A 20,943-nucleotide genomic window follows, 5' to 3' on the forward strand; every position below is an offset into this window, starting at 1 on the left:
CTGTGTGGCACCAGTAATTTTAGATTGTTATCAAGACAAACTACTAATTATATAGATTGGATTGGAAATTTTGGGTGCAGATTTTTTTCAGAATTACTTAGGATGCTTTAAATATATTTTTTCTGATAAATTATGTTCACTGATTCTGAATATTTAGTAACCGAATAAAGCATACATGTGTGCCTTGTGCACATGATTACTTTTAAATAATTTTGTACTGAATTAATTTTGTTTAACCATATATCCTCTCCCCTCTGTCCTTTATGACTATTTAATTAAGTGTAAACTTTTATAATAAAGATTATCATTATTGTTTTTAGAAAACTGAGAAGCAAGGAGATGAAAAATATTCATTTTCACCTTTCCATGAGTGCTCTACTCTCTCTCTGTATATATATACACAGTATTATTAAACTCTCTTAAAACTAACATTTAACTGAACAAATAGTAATCCAAGAATATACAATATATATTATAGCTGTAAAAATAATTTACCTCCTCCGCATACAGCATCGCAGTCCTCCCAACCTGAGTGTGTCCACATAAAAAGAGGTTCGGGGGCTTTTGAGCTCTGATTCTCAGGAAGAGGGTCCAGTGGAATAGTGTATTCATAATGCAGACCGTAATTCTGATCATGAAAAAGCAGCACCTGCAACATACGCAGAATGGAGATTCATTTCTGACAAACATTGCTGAAGTCAAATTATGAACCAAGGAGGCAACTGCTCATGTGCACTTTCTTTGCTGGTACAGATCTGCATTTGGTCTTAGAGGAACCCATCATAGTCTGCTTGAGTATAAATTTTATGCTGCTGTAATCTATAGAAAGGGAAGGACAGGGTATTTAAGCAGAATAAATAAAGGGATATGCACAACACTCAGTAGGATATGACCAAAAATTCAGGCTGACTTTCTCAGATTAGAATTTTCAGTAAGAAGGGGTCATTGGATAGTTTAGAAACTGATCATTTTAAAGCAAATGTACTGTTAACTCACTATTCAATGTATTGCCACTTAAAAACCATAACATTTTTTTCTCCAAATGTGTTTAATTTTTACTATAAGGATTTTCACTAACAGCGCTGCAACGGACGAAGACACAATACGGTCAATATGAAGTTATTACTACTTACAAACCATTAAAATTTGGCCTAAATCCTTTCTCAAAAAGGAAGATGTGTCTTAGTTAATCTAGAGATGTGTTCATGTTTATGATTCCAGGAAAACTTTAGTATGTTATCTGCAATAGTAATAAAGAAAGAATCTATAGCAGAAGTATAATGTAGCTTATTCTGGATCATTGAATGAAGGTGATTTTTAGAAATTTGCCTCACAAATTTGTATTTCATGGTCACAGACAAACATTTTGAAAACTTCTGTCCCACTAGAATGGTGAGTAGATGTGATCAAATAAGATCTGATTCTAGCTAACTGTGTGGTAAAAGATGAATTTACAACTTCAGGATTCTTATGAAAGATTACTAGATGATGTTACTTTAGAAGACAGTGAGGTTATAAGGTTTATATTTTATTTTTGGAGGGAGATAATTCCTCAGATTCTTTAATCTGGAGGATTTTAAAATGTTCATTATTGTCCCATAATCACCCTGAGAATCACAAAACTCTCTCTTCTAGTTCTATCACCATTACTATAAACGTCACATCTCTTTCATTTCAGTAGGTGATTGCCACAACCCACTGCTTCTCTAATGTGAAGTCTCCTTTAATGTTTGCCATACAAAATAATTCATCTCCATTATGGCTTCTAGCTATTCCAGATTAGGAGAAATGGCCATGCTATTTTGATTTCTAAAAAATTCCAGGAACATAAAATACCAACCTCACCACCATGATTTATTATATAAAACAGGAAAAACTTAATCTATATTATCATACCAAAAGATGTAAAGGTGATGTTGTGGGACCTTTGGCAGAGATTTTCTCCCAGAGACCTCTCCGAACATAATGGACAGTAGTCCCAGCAATATTGAATGTTCCTGAATGTTCTATCTTCCAGTCACTATTAATGGACTGTTTTCCAGCATCTCGAAGAGCTATGGAAATATTAGAAAAGGATATGAAAGAACTTTAAAGTAATAACACAGGGTTGGGGGCTTGTGGTATCTTCATATTGTGCTCTCAGTATAATTTTACAAGTTGGTGGAATCACCGGATCTAATTCACGAAGCTATTGGTCATTCACAACCTGCATAAATAAACTTCAACAACTGCACATTCTAGATTCATTTTCTGGCAAGAAAACATGACAAAAAACATGTGTCTACCATTACTTGGATTCTTCTAAAGTTAGGACAGCTTTATTGGCCTGATTACAAGGACTGAAGGCCTGTAGCACGATTCAGTAATTTGATGAAAACACAGGCTAGTATGGTCTATTCAAGTTCTTTGCCCCCAATAAGGTAATTTTCATGAACAGACAGGACCTAAGGAATAAGGGAGACAAATGGAATGCTTCAGTGCTTTCAAATCCTTTGCATTAACTAGTAGACTGTATTGTTTACTAACTGAAAATGTGGAAATACTGCAGTTGTCCCAGACAAGCTAAATTTATGCACTATATTTCTGAGGTTTTTTAAAATGACTCCTATAAACAGACATAATTTGATGTTTTAAGTTAGGAATAAAATTTTAGGGAGAGTTCTTTCCCCCTTTCAGCCTAATTATACCAAATGAGATACATTTCAAGGACCCAGGTTTAAATGATTTTGCATCATTTTTGATACATGAATTCAGTATTATTTTCCTCCAGCGAAGAGTCTGAAATTCATGAAAGAATCAGGCTCTTGAACAGTCATGTGAAGTAAAGTATACTCAAAGTATTCTTGTAGGTAAGAAGTTCTACACATTCCCCATTGAAATTGGATGTTTGGCTTCAGAATTATGTGAAAGAACCTCAACAAGCTTAGTTTGTACCCAGCATTTCTTTTAGAGTTGTACATTAATATGAATCATTCCTGATGATCAACTTTTCTCCTATTTATATTTATACTGTTATGTTATGTTTCTATGGGAAACAATGGCAATAGGACTATCGACTGGCAGGAATTCAATTGCATTATCCACCAATAATGTGTGCCACTACAGCATTGTACAGTAAATAGCAAAACTATAAAATCCACTAATGCTGTAAAATATTCCTGAACTAAAAATATCCAGTGATTTTTATAAGTTTCAAAAATTGGCCTTTTAGGTTTAACAATTCAACAATTTAAAGTTTATTAAGTTCCATTTAGTAGTTGACAGTAAGAGCCAAATCCTTTCCCCAGATCACAACCGAAGTAAGTGGGCTATAAACTGGGGAGGTCTGCAAGGTCTGAGAAAGTAAACTGGAATGGAATTCCTCTCCCTGATCAAAAACGGAGTTTCTATGCAGCCATATGACTGTAACAGGCTCTTCAGATTTAGTACCCAATCCACCCTAGAAGAGAGGGGGTTTGACTGCTGTTCTAAATAAATAAATAAATAATCAATCAATCTAGTAACATAAATGTAAATCCACCTGGCGTACCCCGTCCCTTCTCCAAAACATTCTATGTAAGGCACATGAGGTGGGCAGAGGGTACAAAACCCTGAATAGACTTCCCTTGAAAAAGAACCATGCTGCTTCTTTTTGCATTCTTGTCACATTTTGTGGGCCCATACTTGAGCTGCAGAATTTGACTGAAAGGAAGGAATTCCTGTGATTAAAGCTTAAGACTAAGCATCAGAAGATCTAGGTTCTATTCTAATGTAACAATGTAAGTATTATTTCTATTTAAACATACTTTACCAACCCCATTTTTCAATTTTTCATTATCCAACAACGGGACATACAAAGATGTTAAAAGTAATATATTCTGTACTCTGCTAATGGTAAATAATGAATGTCACAATTTAATTGATAAATATCTTTGTGTGAAGTAATTTATGATATTATATTACTTTTATAGAGAGATATTATAAGTTGAATGATCCAAAATTCCTATAATCTCACAAATAATTGACGGTGAACTTTGATGATATGTCTCTGTAGGAAATTCTCCTGTTAGCGGCTTCAACTTTATTTCAAATTTATTTCAAGCCACTGTTTTGAACATAAGGAAATCAAAGAAGAATGGTTATCAAGACCACACAACCTCTTTGTAATATTTTGATTAGGTATTTGGCAGAATGCACAGTGTCAAAAAGAGAATCTCTCTTTCCCAAATGAAGAATTGTAAAAACATATTAACCGTGCTCACAAAATCACATATTCTAATAATAAAATATTTATTAAAAAACTGTGCAGGGTAGTAGTTGTAAGTGCCTGAGAAATATTTCCAATAAGATGTGGAATTAAAGTATAATAAAGAGTAAATAATATAATATGGAAGTAATGATATTTAATAGGAATGGTGCAGAAAACAAAAACGACAGTTCATATTGATCATCCAGTTTTCCTAAAACTGGAGGGAATATGCTTCTGTTTTCCCCTTTTAAAATACAAATAAAGAATTTAGATATTTGTGATTCAATATTTATTAATGTCTGTTTTGGTATAAATGATGTGATTCCAAATATATATCCTGAATTGTGTGTGAGTATTATATACATTCATCTGTGTGAAGAACAAGCCTTGGGGAGGGCTTTTCTGTTTTTTTAAGCAATAACAACAAGAGCACTGGGCATTTCCTTAGGATTTCTGATGGATAGGAAGGAGATGATGGCATGTCAGGCAGTTAACTTCAACAAGTCATTAATCACCAGGAAACGACCTATGCCAAGGTCATAAAGGTTACTGTAAAATGAAACCGAGGATGACAGGTGTTGGAATTTTTGTGGCTGATATAACTTTAACTAACTTATATACAGGGGAGCTAACAGACTTGCTGGGTCCCTGGGCAAAGAGGGAGGGATACTCCTGAAAGGGTCGTGGGCCTCAGACAGAAGGGGTGGGGTCTCGGGTGGAAGAGGAGGGGTAGAGCCCGCCAGACCTCAGCACTACTTGCAGCATGCCACACAGTGCACTTCCTTGCCCCATGGCAGCTCTGAGAGTTGCTCCGAGTCCATCATGTAGCACTGTGGTGGTAATTCAAAGGGCCTGGTCTCTGGCCACTGCTGCCTCTTTTGAATCACCAGGCCCCAGGATAACTTCCCTCCTTCTCCCCTTCCCGCCATGCACTGGCAGGCCTGCTTATATAAAACAGTCTACGTGTATTCTCTCTCAACAGTTTCTGCAGATAATAAGGTTAAAGAATTAAGCAACTCCTCTTAATTTCAGTAAATTCCACTCATAGCCTAAATTACTTCAGCCCAAAAATTGGCCTACACATCAATTCAAGAGACCATCACTATTCAGCAAAGCATATGCTTACATCTAATTGAATCAGTAGGACTAAAGCATGTGATTAAGTTAAATATATACTCAAATGCGTTGTGTTCATTTTTTTTTAATTGTATCCTTTGGTATATATGGCTGTGACTATTTTCTTCCACTATTTGATCTGAGGAAGTGGGTCTGGCCCACGAAAGCTCATCATCTAATAAACCATCTTGTTAGTCTTTAAAGTGCTACATTGTCCTGCATTTTGCTTCAGCTACACCAGACTAACACGGCTACATTTCTATCACTAATCAAACTAAGTGATTAGACAACAAAATGGCAAATGAAATTTAATGTTGATAAATGTAAAATAATGCACATTGGAAAAAATAATTCCAACTATACATACAATATGATGGGGACTAATTTGGGTACAACTACTCAAGAGAGAGATCTTGGAGTCATTGTGGATAATTCTCTGAAAACATCCACTCAGTGTGCAGCAGCAGTCAAAAAAGCAAATAAAATGTTAGGAATCATTTAAAAAGGGATAAAGAATTAGACAGAGAATATCTTATTGCCTCTATATAAAACCACAGTATGACCACATCTTGAATACTGCACACAGATGTGGTCACCTCATCTCAAAAAAAGATAGACTGGCATTGTAAAAGGTTCAGAAAAGGGTAACAAAAATGATTAGGGGTTTGGAATGGGTCCCATATGAAGAGAGATTAAAAAGTCTTGGTTTCAACTATAGTTTCAACTAACTTGCCAGGTACTGACGTTAGATTTACCAGTGCGTAATTGCCAGGATCACCTCTAGAGCCCTTTTTAAATATTGGCGTCACATTAGCTATCTCCCAGTCTTTAGAATTTAGAAAAAAAGGAGACTAAGGGGCGGTATAATAGAGGTCTGTAAAATCATGACAGGTGTGGAAAAAGTGAATAAGGAAAAGTTATTTACTTATTCCCACAATGTAAGAACTAGGGGTCACCAAATGAAATTAATAGGTAGCAGGTTTAAAACAAACAAAAGGAGTTTTTCTTCACTTAGGGCACAGTCAACCTCTGGAACTCCTTGCCAGAGGATGTGGTGAAGGCTAGGACTTTAACAGGGTTCAAAAAAGAGCTAGATAGATTTGTGGAGGTTAGGTCCATCAATGGCTGTTAGCCAGGATGGGTAGGAATGGTGTCTCTAGCCTCTGTTTGTGTGGAAATGGGTGGCAGGGGAAGGATCACATGAGGATTACCTGTTGCGTTCCCTCCCTCCCTCTGGGGCATCTGGTATTGGCCACTGTCAGCAGGTAGGATACTGTGCTTGCTAGACCATTGGTCTGACCCAGTATGGCTGTTCTTATGTTCTTATATTAAAGAACATATTATTATTTTGTACTGACATAAAATTAACTCCAATGTTTACCATATTATATGAACCTTTAAGCATGGAGAAGTGGGAGGGATTTAAACAATTAAGCAAAACTGTACACATTCTTGTTGATAAAGACCAGATCCTTTACTGATGTAAACTGACTTCAGGTGAGATACATTTAAACAAGTTAAGGATTTAGCCCATAAGATTTAAAAGCATTGTCAGAGATGATCCTTAAAACTGTGTGTGCTTTCACAGGCTACATACAAGGACCATATGACAGATTTTTTTTCCCCCAGGAAGCATATTCCATAATCGAAACCACGTGTAGCACAATTATGTCTTATATGCCTCAAAATGTAACTAGTAATTAGAAATGTGTGTAGCAATAAATTCTCAGGACTCCAAAAGGTTAACGTCTTTGAAAGACGTTGACTCTGTATCTGAGAAGTCACAAGTAATCCACTTCTGTGCTACAAAATAAAATAACCATATATTTTTCCTTCTAACATCTGTTTAGCAGGATATCAGAAGGTAAGAAGATTATAGTCAGACTATAAAAAAAAACAATTCTTCAGTTATATTCCATTATCCATTCTTATTACATTATTACAGCAATGTCGTTATATAACAATATCACAGAAATGAAATTTTTACTGTAAAAGTCTAATATACTCTTTATGAAAACATGCTGTAAACAGCCTTTTTACCTCCAATTAATGAGTTTTTTAAACAAAAGATAAGTGTAATACCAGTCAGTTAAATTTGAAAATTGAGGAAAGGACTAAGTACAGCATTTGTGCACAACAATTCAGCCAATACATGAAACACTGAACTTCTAACTTGTTCTTGTGGTATAGATTGTAAAGAAGAGAAAATTAATCAAATCTTATGGAAACAGTTTAACATGATGAGAAATAATACATATGTAAACCTACTCAGATAGAAATCTCAAATTCCTTCTTGAATACTGCATTTTAGTTTTAAATTAGTTGGATTTCAGTTTTGCAGGAAATGTTATATTTAGGGCTGACAAGCTAGCATATGGATCTTTAGCAGGTAACAAAGATTCTGTAACTTTTCTAAGTCTGTGTAGAACCTAGTTTTATCTTGACCTGTGGCTTGGAAGTGGATGTGTTTGCAGCTAGAGTGCATGCCTGTCTACAGTATCTATGAACTCAAAATTAGAGGCTATTTTCTGAAAAATTGGACCTGAATATGTAAAGTTGACACACTTTGTTGTTAGGGCCAGAAATTAAGAGACTAAAGCATTCAACATTGTAAAAATAGCACAAAGAAACTTATAAAACTAAAAAACAGAAACACAAGAGAATAGTTAATTTTTATTGGATTTGTGATAGGGAATGCAGAGTACAGACAAGGCGACAACAATGTGCATTAAAACTGCCATTTTTTAGTCATCAAGTTTTCTGCAAAATGATCTTTTTGAGCTGAATGTTTTCATGCTTGGTCTCAATCTTTGGAATTCTATTTCATTCTGTCAAGCTCTTAAACTGCTCTCATCACAGTTGAAAACAAGGAACTTAAGGAAAGTTAAAAGGAAATTCCTCAATTGAGAAAGAACATGATTTTCACTTGAACAATATTGTTCAAAACTTTTTCCTGCTCCTCAGTAATTAAAAATAGGTGAAATGCTTTTCACATAAAACATTAGCTGGACCTCAATGAGGCTGAGTTGTTTTGTTACATTCTTAAAAAAAAGCAGAAGTAACATGTCAAATGATTAAGAACTAGCAACAAACCATGATAAGGAATTCAGTTCCAAAGACTTGTATCATGTCTAAGGAGCCCCTTCTGATACTTTGTGACATTATGTAGTAACATGTAAAAGTTATATACTTCCTGTTGAACTTAACTAAAGTATTGGTTAGAGGCGCTGGAGTACTTCTTGCAAAAGAGTTTGATTCCTCTAAGTCAAGTGGAAGCATAGAGTTCACTTTCAAGCCCCAATTATTCTGTATTGGACCAGGGTATCTCAGGAGGGTATGGCCCAGATTTTTACAGCTATTTAGGTGATTCTAGACTCAGTGAGCATATGGGCTGCTCGATACTAAAAAGTTACATCAACCCAGCTACACAGCTCAGGGGTCGCCCTAAGCAATGTAGCCATGCCTATCTCGATCCTGGTGTAGACAGCACTATGTAAATGGGATGCTTCTGTCAATGAATCTACTCCCTTTCAGGGAGGTAAATATTCTATGGAGAGGAAAGAAGCCCTCCTATCATGGTAGCATTTTAAGTGCAGACATAGCCTAAATTCCATCTACTGTCAATAACATTTTTGCACCTAAATACCTACATCCTTTTTGAAAATGATATTTATGCTTCTGAGTCAGTTTGCATTGCATTGTCAATACCTTAATAAATATGGGCCTATGTCCCTATTCCCTATTTGTACATAGGGTGCGAACTTCCACTTCCCACAAGAAAATGTTGGCAGAGAAAACAGTTCCAGAGGGGATAGGTGGATACAATTGTACCGGAGTCCTGACCATTAAAGCTGAAAACTTCTGTGATTTTCACTTAGCTTTGGGCATAGGGGAAAGGTCAAAGAGCAAGGGAGCAAGGGGAATTTTTCTTTGGGTGTTGCAATCAATAGCAGGCTTTTGAGGTAGGGAAGCAGCAAGGAGTGTTGTAATTGCTTCTTGTCCCTGCTTGCTTAGCTGTAATAGTTTCTGGAGCTTCTGCTTAGCTGTTACTCCTCCAGCCTGAGCAACTTAAGAGGGTTAGTGCAGAATTTTGCCCAAGGAATTCAAAATGCAGAAAGACTAGGATGGAAAATATAACATTCTTACAATAATCATACCTCTTTGGTATTGCACAGGTGTTTCTTTTAATTGCTAATTAGAAATGAATAGATATATACTTTAATGTAAATATAGCAATAAAGGCTAGCTAAACAGTGTTGTAATTTTTTATCTTAAATCTGAACAGCATCCTTGTCCCTAATTATTAGTGTGTGCTATCATAAGCTTACACAAGATTAGATAAATTAGACGATGAAGCTGAATGGTTCATATAAAATACACACTGAGGAAGTAAATACACTCTAGTTGGAAAAGAAACATCCATTCCTGCACAGATATTACTAAATATCTAAGGTATTTTTGGTTTGCAACTTGCATTATTTAAAATAAATAAATAAATATTACTCTTTCATGGACAAAAACACGTGAAAATTTACCACTAAAACTGAAGTTATCAGTTTGAGATTCTGTTGTATGAGCAGACATAATTTCACACAAAAAAAGTCATCAGTGCATTTATACAATAATGAACCTTTAAGATACCTTAACAGAGCAGGAGCAGCTATAACGATAACTTAAAATCAAACCTTTGAACTCAGGAGCTGCTATTATTAAGATTTATTATTTTAATTTTGTTTTATTTTCCATGAAAATAGTGAGATTAATCATTTAAAACCTTTCCTTTTAAAAGGTTCATTATGCTGATACAAAGATCAAACCAGGGACTTTTCATTTTATTGCACTATTCATTCTTACTGGTTCTGTTTCTCGGTTTAAATTAAACACAAAACAGAACAGCAACAATTGTAATTTTTTCAGGAATCTATTAAAAAGCATACACACAATTGTCATTTCCCTGAGGCAAAGCTCCTTTAAAGTGTCTTTCCACAGAATTCGCTTTCTTTTCAAATCCTGTTTGCTTCATTTCTACCATACTAGTCATGCATACCAGCAATATGGTATTTTTTTGCTGTGGGTACAAACAGGAAATGAAATTAACTATACCTAAGTAGCTGTGAGCTGGTTTTTCTTCCACGACTTTGATTCTTCTTGCTCCTGCAGGTATCACCAAAGCTTCCACATAGCCTAAGCATGAGATCAAATGTCATGAGTCAAATACAAAACTATGAAACAGCAGATTTTGCATTTTTTGTTTTTAATCTATTCTATTTTTATTTTTAATCTAATATTACATTGCATTTCCAGTAAGCCCTGTCATAAACAGCCTTTACAAGATAAACTTTCACTCTGAAAGTGCAAAAATAAGTTAATGTAAAGGGTATGTTCCACAGTCATTGCAAATGACTGCCATGAGAGATGCCCATATACAGCCAAAATATCAAAGCTGCTGAGTTCTCATTGATTTCATTGGCCAGCAAGTTATTACTTTTGCATGAGCCTTATTTTAAAGTGAGTATTTTCCTACATTGTCTGGGAATTATGGATACTCTACATCTCATGGAATCAGGCTCATAAATAAGGAGAAAATATATTCCTTTGTGTGTTTAAATGGCACTCCCAAATGAATAAAAATACTTCAATGATAAATTGCACAATGCTTATTTTCTCTCCATGACATGAGATAAGGAGATGGGTCAGCTAGGTTTCTTGACAGTCCCATTAACAGTTCTGAAACATTGAAAACACAATGTGTACATACAATTATCTGTGTTTATGTGTACAATGATGTACAGCCAACTGAACATGACATAATAAAATAGCTATTCCTTCAAGAAGTTATGGGGGGCAGAAACCACACAGATGAAGATGGCTCAAGACAAACTGAGGGCTCTATCATTATGGGATCCTGAAGCCCATGATGGAATTCCAACGTTATATGGCATGTATAATTTTCATGTTCCACTTTTAAAAAAATAATAAAACATACATAGAATGTGCATTCAGGGTCTCTTTTCTTCCTTAACCACACTCAATAACCATACTTATTCCAACATAATTTGAGCTTTCAGTTGTACTTATCAATAACTTTGTAAACTTTTAAGCTATTTTTTCAGTTAATAAGAAATTTGGGTTTGTTAAAATGTTGCCAAATCAGCTGCTTTAATTTTATAAAATGGTTAAAAAGCAGTGTAGAAAACTAGTTATAAGTGCAAAGCTATATCCAATCAAAAATTGTATTTATGAACCCAGACTTTAAAAACTCCTAGACAAACTTCATAGAATGGATAGTAACATGTGACCTATAAATGTAGTTGCAACATGAAATTATATTACTGAGTAGTTGACATGAAACTAGTATTATATTTTTAAAAAATCCTTAAAACTTCATTAAAATTTCTCTGAACAATTTAAATTCCAGGTTCTGAAGTCAGAAACTATCTCCACCATATAGCCATGCTTAAAAGTTGATTAGTACCACTCCATTGCTTTACCTATAATCCTGCAATATATCTGGATATTTATTTCTGTTATAAAAGGTATGTTGACAGATTTTGACTGATATGATCAGTCACCTTTTCTGTAGCTTTGTAGATTCAAACTTTGATCTATAACTGAAACTTAGCCTCTCTTTTTTTAGATGTTCCTAGTTTTCAGACTTCTTTGAGTTTCAGTTTCCCCAGAGCTACATTACCTTCAGCATCAGAAAGTGCTAAATTCAAACAGCTGAAGGCTGTGTCCAATTGTCTTTTCTAAAGTACTACTTAGTTTAGTCTGGACTGCACTGAAGTCCTTTGATTTTTTTTCAAACATATACTGTCTGGTTTTCATTATCCTATCTTGTGCTAAATGATCTATTCATTATCTTGAAATTTTGCAAATTTCTTTAGAAGGTTCAGAAATCATAACTAAATACATACATTTCACAGCTGAAATAATGGTTTATTAAATGGGTTCAGATAATAGATTATTCTAAATGTGTTTGCTTCAGATGCAGCAAAACAATCTTATGGCTTTAAGGCCCCAATTCTCCAAAAAACTTATGTGCATAAGGAATACCATTCACTTCAATCGGAAGAGTAACACGAGAGTAAAATCAGGGCTTTAGCTGCAAAAATACTTCAAAAATGTAATTCAGATTTATTATATTATTAATAATAATTTTATACTCATTCTATGACATTGTATAAGAAATTTTCTTTGAATATTTTTCCTTAATATTCTTTATTTCCTCTGGTTTAAAGACCTTGATGTGGATGATGTAATCTGTGTAAGCATTTATTCTCAAGAACAGTAAACAAATGCAGGTACTGTGTGTAAAAAATCTGAAGTAGTATTTACTAAATATTTGTTTCAATCTGTCAAAAACAGCTTCTTTTATGAAAGAGTGTGCTTGATACTGAGGGAATACATTATTTTATACAGCTGAAGCCAATACAAATCAGATAATTCTTGCTCTATTATAAATTAATAAATACATAACAGAGCATCATTTTACAAATTTCTTCATTAGAAAATGTTCATGTCAATTCTCTGCTCAGATCTCAACTATTGCAAATCATCATCAAACAACTATCAGTTGTTGTCTTCCTCACCTCTCTGAATGTAGGCAACTAACTGTTAAAGAAAAATGAAGCATTTGACACCCCTTTTCATCAAAACAATTCATGTTTTGTTACATAAAATATAACCATATATACCTGCTCCTCTGGTATGGTTAAAATCGCCTTTAATAACTTTGCATGATTTTCCATTACCATTGCAGACACCACAATGATCCTCGCGTGCCAGAGATCCTAATATTCCATCACAGCCAAATTTCTGTGGAGAAAAATAAAAGTATCCTTGTAAATAAGGGTTGGATTGTGCATTTTAGACCGGTGCATAACTGTCCCAACACAGGGAAAACATCACAAGGTATCACTTGCCTTCCCCTTTGGAAACGTAGAATCAGAGATTAGGGGTAAAGAGACCTCAGGAGATCATCTAGTCCAATCCCCTGCTAAAAGCAGGATCAACCCCCACTAAATCATCCCAACTTGGCCTTTGTCAAGCCTGGTCTTAAAAAACTCTCAGCATAGAGATTCCACCACCTCCTTAGGTAATCCATTCCAGTTCTTCACCACCCTACTAGTTTTCCTTAACATCCAGTTTAGACTTCCCCCACTGCAACTTGAAACCACTGCTTCTTTTTCTGTCATCTACTACTATTGAGAACAGCCTAGCTCCATTGTTTTTGGAATCCCTTTCAGGTAGTCGAAAGATGCTATCAAATCCCACCTCATTTGGAAGGTACAAGCAGCTTATTAACAAGCCCTAGCCCCACTTATGTGGCTGGCCAGTTCTGTTGGCTCATGTATATAGGTGGAGCCATGTCCCAGCCCCCTCCTTGTCCTTTTGTGGCACTGTGCCCTTTCCCTTTTGTGGCACTGTGCACTCCTGAAAGTGCTAGGGACAGCACAATCTCTATGTTTACCTGATCACAGGATTAGTAGCTTTATGTGGCACTTACATTGACTGCAAATGAGGAAGCTTCTTTGGGTTCCTCTTTATATACCACCCATATAAGGGCCAGGTGCAATCTGATGCCAAATCATTTACTGTGCTAGTTTACTGCATTAGAAGAAATATGAGTGCCTGGAACTTGTTTTATATACTTGGAAATTTAACCCTTACTGATGTTTTATTGAAGGTTTATCAACACAAATATTTAGCTTAAACCAAGAAACATTTATGCTAGCACTACACAAATTAATCTGCTATGCTTTTTTCGATTCATAAATTCCATTGCTAATGTGATAACAAAAACCAGATTTCACTGAATAATGGAAGTAGTTCTTACACAAAGAGACTAGAAATTCTCGTGTAATCAGAATTAGCTGTACAAGTACACTTGCCCAAGGAAACCAACAAAACTTCCATGCATTCTCCTAAATCTTCGAGGCAAAATCAGAAAAACTAGAAAATAAAATAATTCCATAAAAAGAGAAATGACTGTGAAGTAAAAATCTGTTCATGTTCAAGCACATGGGGACTGTTGCTGCATTTCTCCATTATACTAGGGATGTTAAGAAGTGTGTAATCTAGTAACCACGTAGCCAAAAAATATTGTATCAGTTACATTGTTAGCCACTGCGGCTCTGCATTGAAAGGAGTCAGTGGGCAGGCGGGCAGGCTCAGCCCTGGTTCGTGCCAGGTCCTGGCAGCTACCCCCGACGTGGCTCTGCATTGGAAGGAGATTTGGAGCAGGCGAGCAGGCATGCTCCTAAGCTCCTTTTAATGCAGAGCCATAGTCGGGGTAGTTGCCAGACTGAGCTTGCTTGCCTGCCCGCTCCCGAGCTCCTGTGAATGCAGAGCCGCAGCGGGGGTAGCTGCCAAACCCGGCACAAGCCAGGACTGAGCCAGCCTGCCAGATAGCCCACTAAAAAATGTATTCGTAGAGCTACAGCGGGGGGCGGGAGGGTAGGGGCTGCATGTATCCAGTAACGTTAACCAATAAACATCCACTTAATCACTTAACCGGATAGATACATTATGACATTCCTACATTATATTTATTTTAAATTAAAGAGAGAAAAGTAACATTAAGATTTTCAGATGGGAGTCCCATGCTTATTTCCCCTACCACATTGTCTAGACTAAGATGACACAGGCATATTTAAAGTATATACATTAAAATAATTTGAATTAGCATATCAGCTGGTAAAGATGAAATCTACACAATAAAATATAACTTGCCCCATTTACAAGAGGGTTTTATAATGTGCTGAATAAAAACTTTCTCTAATACTTCAAAAAAAATCTTTGTTACCTTACCTAGGTATAGCCTGATATGACAAAGTTTAAAGGATGCCTATGCAAAGATCTTATCCATTGCAGTAAAGACAATGACTGAGTTGTGTAGGGCTATCCACAGATTGTATTTTCAATAATTAATTAGAAAAGAGTAAAAAAGAAACCCATGAGACTTGAAAGAAGTGCATAGGATGAAGGGACATCAAATGAGACAAAAAAGAGCAGTTAGAGAGATACAAACTTCCATGTACAAATTGAAACTTGAAGGCAACTTAAGGCATATAGTTTTAGCAGCATGCATAGAGTTAGTAGTATTAAGCTTCCATTATACATGATCAATGCCCCTGGGTTTATCGTGAGCTATAGTTCTGAATTTCTGGAGGTTAAGGCTGAATTAAATACTCATGCACACTCGCCATCAGCGTTTCCCATGCTTCTGAAAGATGTGTTCCTCTTCAGGAAAATAAAGTCAATCATCCATTGCCTCATCCTCATTCAGTGTTTTTAATCATTTGAATTCTGTACTGCCTTACCCTAACCCCAGCCAGTCCTTCAGGTGCTACTTCACATAATGTAATAAATGAATTTAAAATATTACATTTTATATGTAGATAAAATTTGTGACCCACCTCTTGACATTACTTTTGCAATATTCTACCAGTATTAGCACACATGCACGGTATATTAAAAGTTGTCTCTGAAAAAATGATTTTTACCTGGCATCTACCATTTGCACAGATATCTAACCCATGCTGACCACAAGAAGTCCCATCCATCACCTTTTCCGATAGAAGAATTGGCTGATCCGTTCCAACAGGGGAACAATATAATGCACAAGGCTTTTCTATAACAGAAATTGGTGAAAAATATACCAATTAGTGAAACTGATTAAATAAACATAAAATTCTTCCAAACCAATGCTTTTGGTGGGGACATCCAGATTTCTACATTACATTATTCAACATTAATTATGTCTAAAGCTTATTTCATTTTACTTAAGGCAAATTAATAAAAGATACTGAATCATCTACAGCTCTTTTTCCTGTTAGAAAATAATAGTATTAAAAACTTCACCCTACACAATATTCATGTGATGCTCACTGCTACAATTAGAAGAATATGAACATTTTAGCTGTCTACTATCTTGGTTGTCACTTCATCTCCAAAAGAGGGAGTATTTGATAGCAGCCTCATTCTACTACCATCACTCATTTGGTTGAAAAAAAAAACTTAGTGCATTCTGGATTTTTTTAATTATGCAGGTCAGAAAACCATTTATTTTAAAGAAAGGGCAATAGTTCCAAAAGAACCAAGAACACATGCATTTACAAAGAAACAAAAACACTTTCCTTCTGTCAGAAAAAGCCAGGAGCTTACTGCTTTTACATTTACTTTATGAATTTCATTGCATGAATAATTATGGAAATTGGTTAATTCTAAAAAGCTAAAACATGATCTTACCAAAAGGCTGCTTTTCACAAACACAGGAGCTTTACAAATAATGCAGTTCACGCTATTGTTGCCAAAGCAATCAAAGATAAAGAGATTTTAAAACTTGTCACTGGTGAAATGGAACACAGAATTAAACAACATGATCATAATTTTGGTTACAATTAGCTTCTCAATTTTACTCCCAAACTCATTGCAGATATTTTTTACAAATATAATTACAAGTCTGGCAGGGGTCTGGGTCTGCCCTTGGTTGGGAGCTGCCCCCTGTGGCCCTGGAACAAGCCTGCCACAGCTCCTTTATTTTCATGCACACCTGCTCCTGGCTTCACATGTTGCCTTTGGTGGCCAGGCTGGCAGCCATCTGTCTGTAGATGGCCACGTTCCTCTGTCTAGAGCAGAGATCATGGATGTCAGAGGATTCCCCCCAAATCTCAATCAGGTCCATGATCTCCGCACTGGACCAGGAACGCACCCGCCTTTTCCGGCCCCTGGCAGGCTCCTGGGAGCTTACAGACTGCTCCTGGGGAGTGGTGCAGGGCTGGCTGGCACTGGCTGCCTCTCTCATACTGAGGCAACTGGGTCAGGGACAGAGACTACTGGCTCTGGGCTAGCAAGCCTGGAGCCAGTACAGGCACAGTGGCCAAACAGACTCTATCCCTTTAAGGGCTCCGGGGAGGGTGGGGATGGAGAGGAGTTTTCCTGGTTGTAGCCAGAGAGGCCACCAGGGCACCCTGGGAATGGCTGGAGGCCCCCTATTTTGAAATAAGTGTCTATACAGAACTTATCTCGAAATAGCAATTTCGAAATTAGTGTTATTCCTCATGGAATGAGGTTTACCAATTTCAAAATAAGCCCTCTGCTATTTTGAATTAATTTGTAAATAGCAGTGGGCTTGTGTAGACTCTAGTGAAGTTATTTCAAAATAACTTTGCTTTGTAGACATACCCTAAGTGAGGTACCAATCAGCAGAAATGTAGCAGAATAAAACCCTTTTATATATGTTAATTTTATAAAACAATACTTTCAACGTCATGGGAGGCAGGAGTTGCAGAGACTACTGCAGCCCTGAAGCTTCATGGCAGATGAAGCCGCAAAGGTTAAGAGAATGTGGCTCTGGCAGTTCCACTGAGGCAATGAATTCCAGAACCAAAGAGGCTCCACTGAATAATATCTATCCTTGGTACTTACATGGTGCTCATTAAAGATTGTGAGACTCTCACACTCAGATACTACAGAAACGTGTTGATTCTCACTACACTCTGTAAAGTAGGGCTATTATCTCCATTTTATACATGGAGATCTGTGGCAGAGCGAGACTCAGTGGCTTGTTGAGGTCACACAGTAAGGGTAAGGGTACGTCTAGACTACCGCGTTTTGTCGACGGAAGTTTTGTTGACAGATACTGTCGACAAAACTTCCGTCGACAAAGAGCGTCCAGACACATTGAGTTCTGTCGACAAAGCAAGCTGCTTTGTCGACAGAACTCCGTAGTCTGGACGCAATGTTACAGGCAATAACACCTTCTGTCGACAGAGTTCTGTCGACAGAAGGTGTTATGCCTCGTAAAATGAGGTTTACCAGCGTCGACAAAACTGCTGAGTTCTGTTGACGTTATGTTGACAGAACTCAGCGGTAGTGTAGACGCTGGTATAGTTTTGTCGACAAAAGTCCACTTTTGTCGACAAAACTAGGTAGTCTAGACACACCCTAAGTCTAGACTACATGACTCCGTCAACGAAGCTATGTAGATGAGGTTTCTAGACATAGGGAATGAAGCAGCGATTTAAATAATTGCTGCTTCGTTTACATAAAAATGGCTGTCGCGCTGTCCCGATCAGTTATTTGGCGGCACAGCGCGGTAGTCTGGACGTTCCGCAGCTGACAGGGAAGCCCTTGTCAATCGCCCCGTTATGCCTCGCGGAATAAGGTTTACCGGGGTGGTCGACAACGGCTTCACTTGTCGAATGCCGCCAAACAGCTTATTAGCACAGCGCGGCAGCCATTTTGATGTAAATGAGGCAGCGATTATTTAAATCGTTGCTTCATTTCCCTTTTTTGAGAACACTAACTTACATAGCTCCATCTACAGAGCCATATAGTTTAGACGTACCCCAAGATTGTGGCAGAGGTGGAAATTGAATTCACATCTCCAAACATTTAAATTTAGGATTACCAGCAAGTGTGACCCCAGTGAACATTATCTGCTGGGATGGAACAATTAAAGATAAGCCACATGGAATGTTACAGATCAAGAGCCAATTCCATGAATTATATTTAGATGATCAAATAACAACTTTCCACTTACTGAAACGTGTACCATACTTATATTTAAAGATTAAACTGCCATCCAGTCACAGTGGGTGGCTGGTTGGACAGGAGTGGCAGAGACTCCCTTTTGTTGCCCAGGTGGAATGCCCCTCCCTCAATCTGTGGCCTCAGCCAGCGTGGCTACATTCAGCTATACTGTGCTTCTATTAACTAGTGGATCACATATAAATGTTAATTTCTTTGATTCCTCTAGTAAATATATAAAAATCTTTCTAAAATAATCTGTGGTTCATCTAGTAAGAAACACTGGTAATGGAAGTAAACTTAAATTACATTTGAAGATTCAGTGTTTAATTAAAACTGATATTACTGAGCATCTTGCCGATAGTGGCACTCATTCAGATATTTCTTTGTGTGGAGGATGGATTTTTAGTCCCTCCTCCTGGTAGAGACCTCATTCTCATCCATGCTTGTTCTCCCCAACACTCTGCATCTCGCTTATCCAGAGGTTTGCCTTATCTCTTACTTCCACAGTGCATACGCTTGTATTGCCAGGACTCAAGTCCTCGGGGGACTCCCCTGCACTCCGCAATACAGGAGAACCTTCTCGTGTGTCAAGCTGCATTCCAGAACTAATACCATTTGGCCCAGCTGCCCCATGGTCTGGATGGATTCAAGCCACATTTGAGTGGAGTTGTAATCATATATGCTAGTCTCCACTACCTCTGATTAAAATTTGCTATTCTTCTGTTTGCACAGAAAAGCTGCTGGGTCAGATTTCAGTGGCACTGCAACCACTCAGCTTGAATGATGCTCCAGACTGCTCCAGAAACAGCTGTACTGATTTACTACAGGGCTACTGGTTAAAAAAGATTAGGCCATACCTCCAGCTGTGCAGCCTATAGAACTTTGGGCAACTATGAAAACTAGGGGAGGGCATTCACTTCTTCCTCTGGTCCCCAACTGGCACGACTGCAGATGACGAGTTGACAGGATTTGTGACCCCACCAGCAAGGTCAATTTTGACTTTGAAATGACCAGTATCATAACTGCCACTGGGAGAGGGTGTACCAGGATTTCCCAGCCTCCGCTGCAGATATTGCTGCTCTGATATCAGGGTTGAGTACCAACAAGACTTAGTCTTCCAGTGGCTCGAGGCTGCAGCCAATCAGCAACTACCAAGTTAGTTATGACGCATCAACTGCTTCTTCTAAGGGGGATGCTGAAACAGATTAGGAGCTCCGCAGTGCTAAGCCAAAGCCTTGGACATGGGCCTACCTATCAGACTGTATCTTCAGTTAAGCAGTCTGACAAACTGATTATTTTTCTTGTGAGGTTTAAAGGCCCAAATAGATAAATTTTGAGTTCAACCTCACCTAACTGGCAAAGGGCTACCAAAAGGTTCACTGCATGAGATGCTTTGCTCTTGGCAAGCTTTAACAGTCACCTTTGAACAAACAATTAATCAGAATGACTTTGAATGTGTGACCTCAGAACTTCAGTACTTAGAAAATCAAACAGGCTATTAACCTACAGGTGCATGATTCTTTCTGACATGGATGAAGGCTGTTAATATGAATGATTCTGACATTTTCTTTTAAGGGTGCATTATAAATTGCAATAAAGCATTTCTAAGCATTGCATTAGTAAGTCATATCTTTGGCTGTATCAACAGTTGAATATTTTTAAAATGGTTTTGTAACTTAATTCCTCAAGTTACTTACTTTGAAGAAAATACAATATGATAACATTGAAAGGAAATTCAGTAGTAATAATAGCTATCATCCACACTCCTCACTCAGGGTATGTCTACACTTGACCCCTCATTCGAACTAAGGAGGCAAATGAAGCATACTGAAGTTGCTAATGAAGCGCGGGATTTAAATATTCAGCGCTTGATTAGCATATTTGCGGCCAGTTGTCATTTTAAAAAGCCAGTAGCCCGAATTAACTTGCCGCGTGTAGACGCAGTAGTCTGATCCAAAACTCATCCCTTGAATTAACTGTTACTCCTCATTGCACGAGCCACAGGGAAAGTGCAAGCTCTTTAAATGGCAGTTGAAAGAGCTCCCATGGCTCCGTCTCCC

The 20,943-nt window shown here is 37.2% G+C and overlaps 1 protein-coding gene across 1 annotated transcript in view; it reads right to left on the reverse strand.

Annotated features, from left to right (window-relative positions):
- The window catches only part of ADAMTS19 (ADAM metallopeptidase with thrombospondin type 1 motif 19), a 221,669-nt gene that overhangs the window by 39,377 nt on the left and 161,349 nt on the right, over positions 1 to 20,943 (reverse strand). The window contains exons 14-18 of the mRNA XM_014577964.2: positions 15,853 to 15,980; positions 13,042 to 13,162; positions 10,448 to 10,528; positions 1,897 to 2,054; positions 496 to 649 (exon numbers count right to left, since the gene is read on the reverse strand). Coding sequence (XP_014433450.2) covers positions 496 to 649; positions 1,897 to 2,054; positions 10,448 to 10,528; positions 13,042 to 13,162; positions 15,853 to 15,980 — 642 coding nt within the window. The remainder of the gene's footprint in view (positions 1 to 495; positions 650 to 1,896; positions 2,055 to 10,447; positions 10,529 to 13,041; positions 13,163 to 15,852; positions 15,981 to 20,943) is intronic.

This window comes from Pelodiscus sinensis, chromosome 6 (assembly GCF_049634645.1).
Source record: "Pelodiscus sinensis isolate JC-2024 chromosome 6, ASM4963464v1, whole genome shotgun sequence".
Lineage (NCBI taxonomy): Eukaryota > Metazoa > Chordata > Testudines > Trionychidae > Pelodiscus > Pelodiscus sinensis.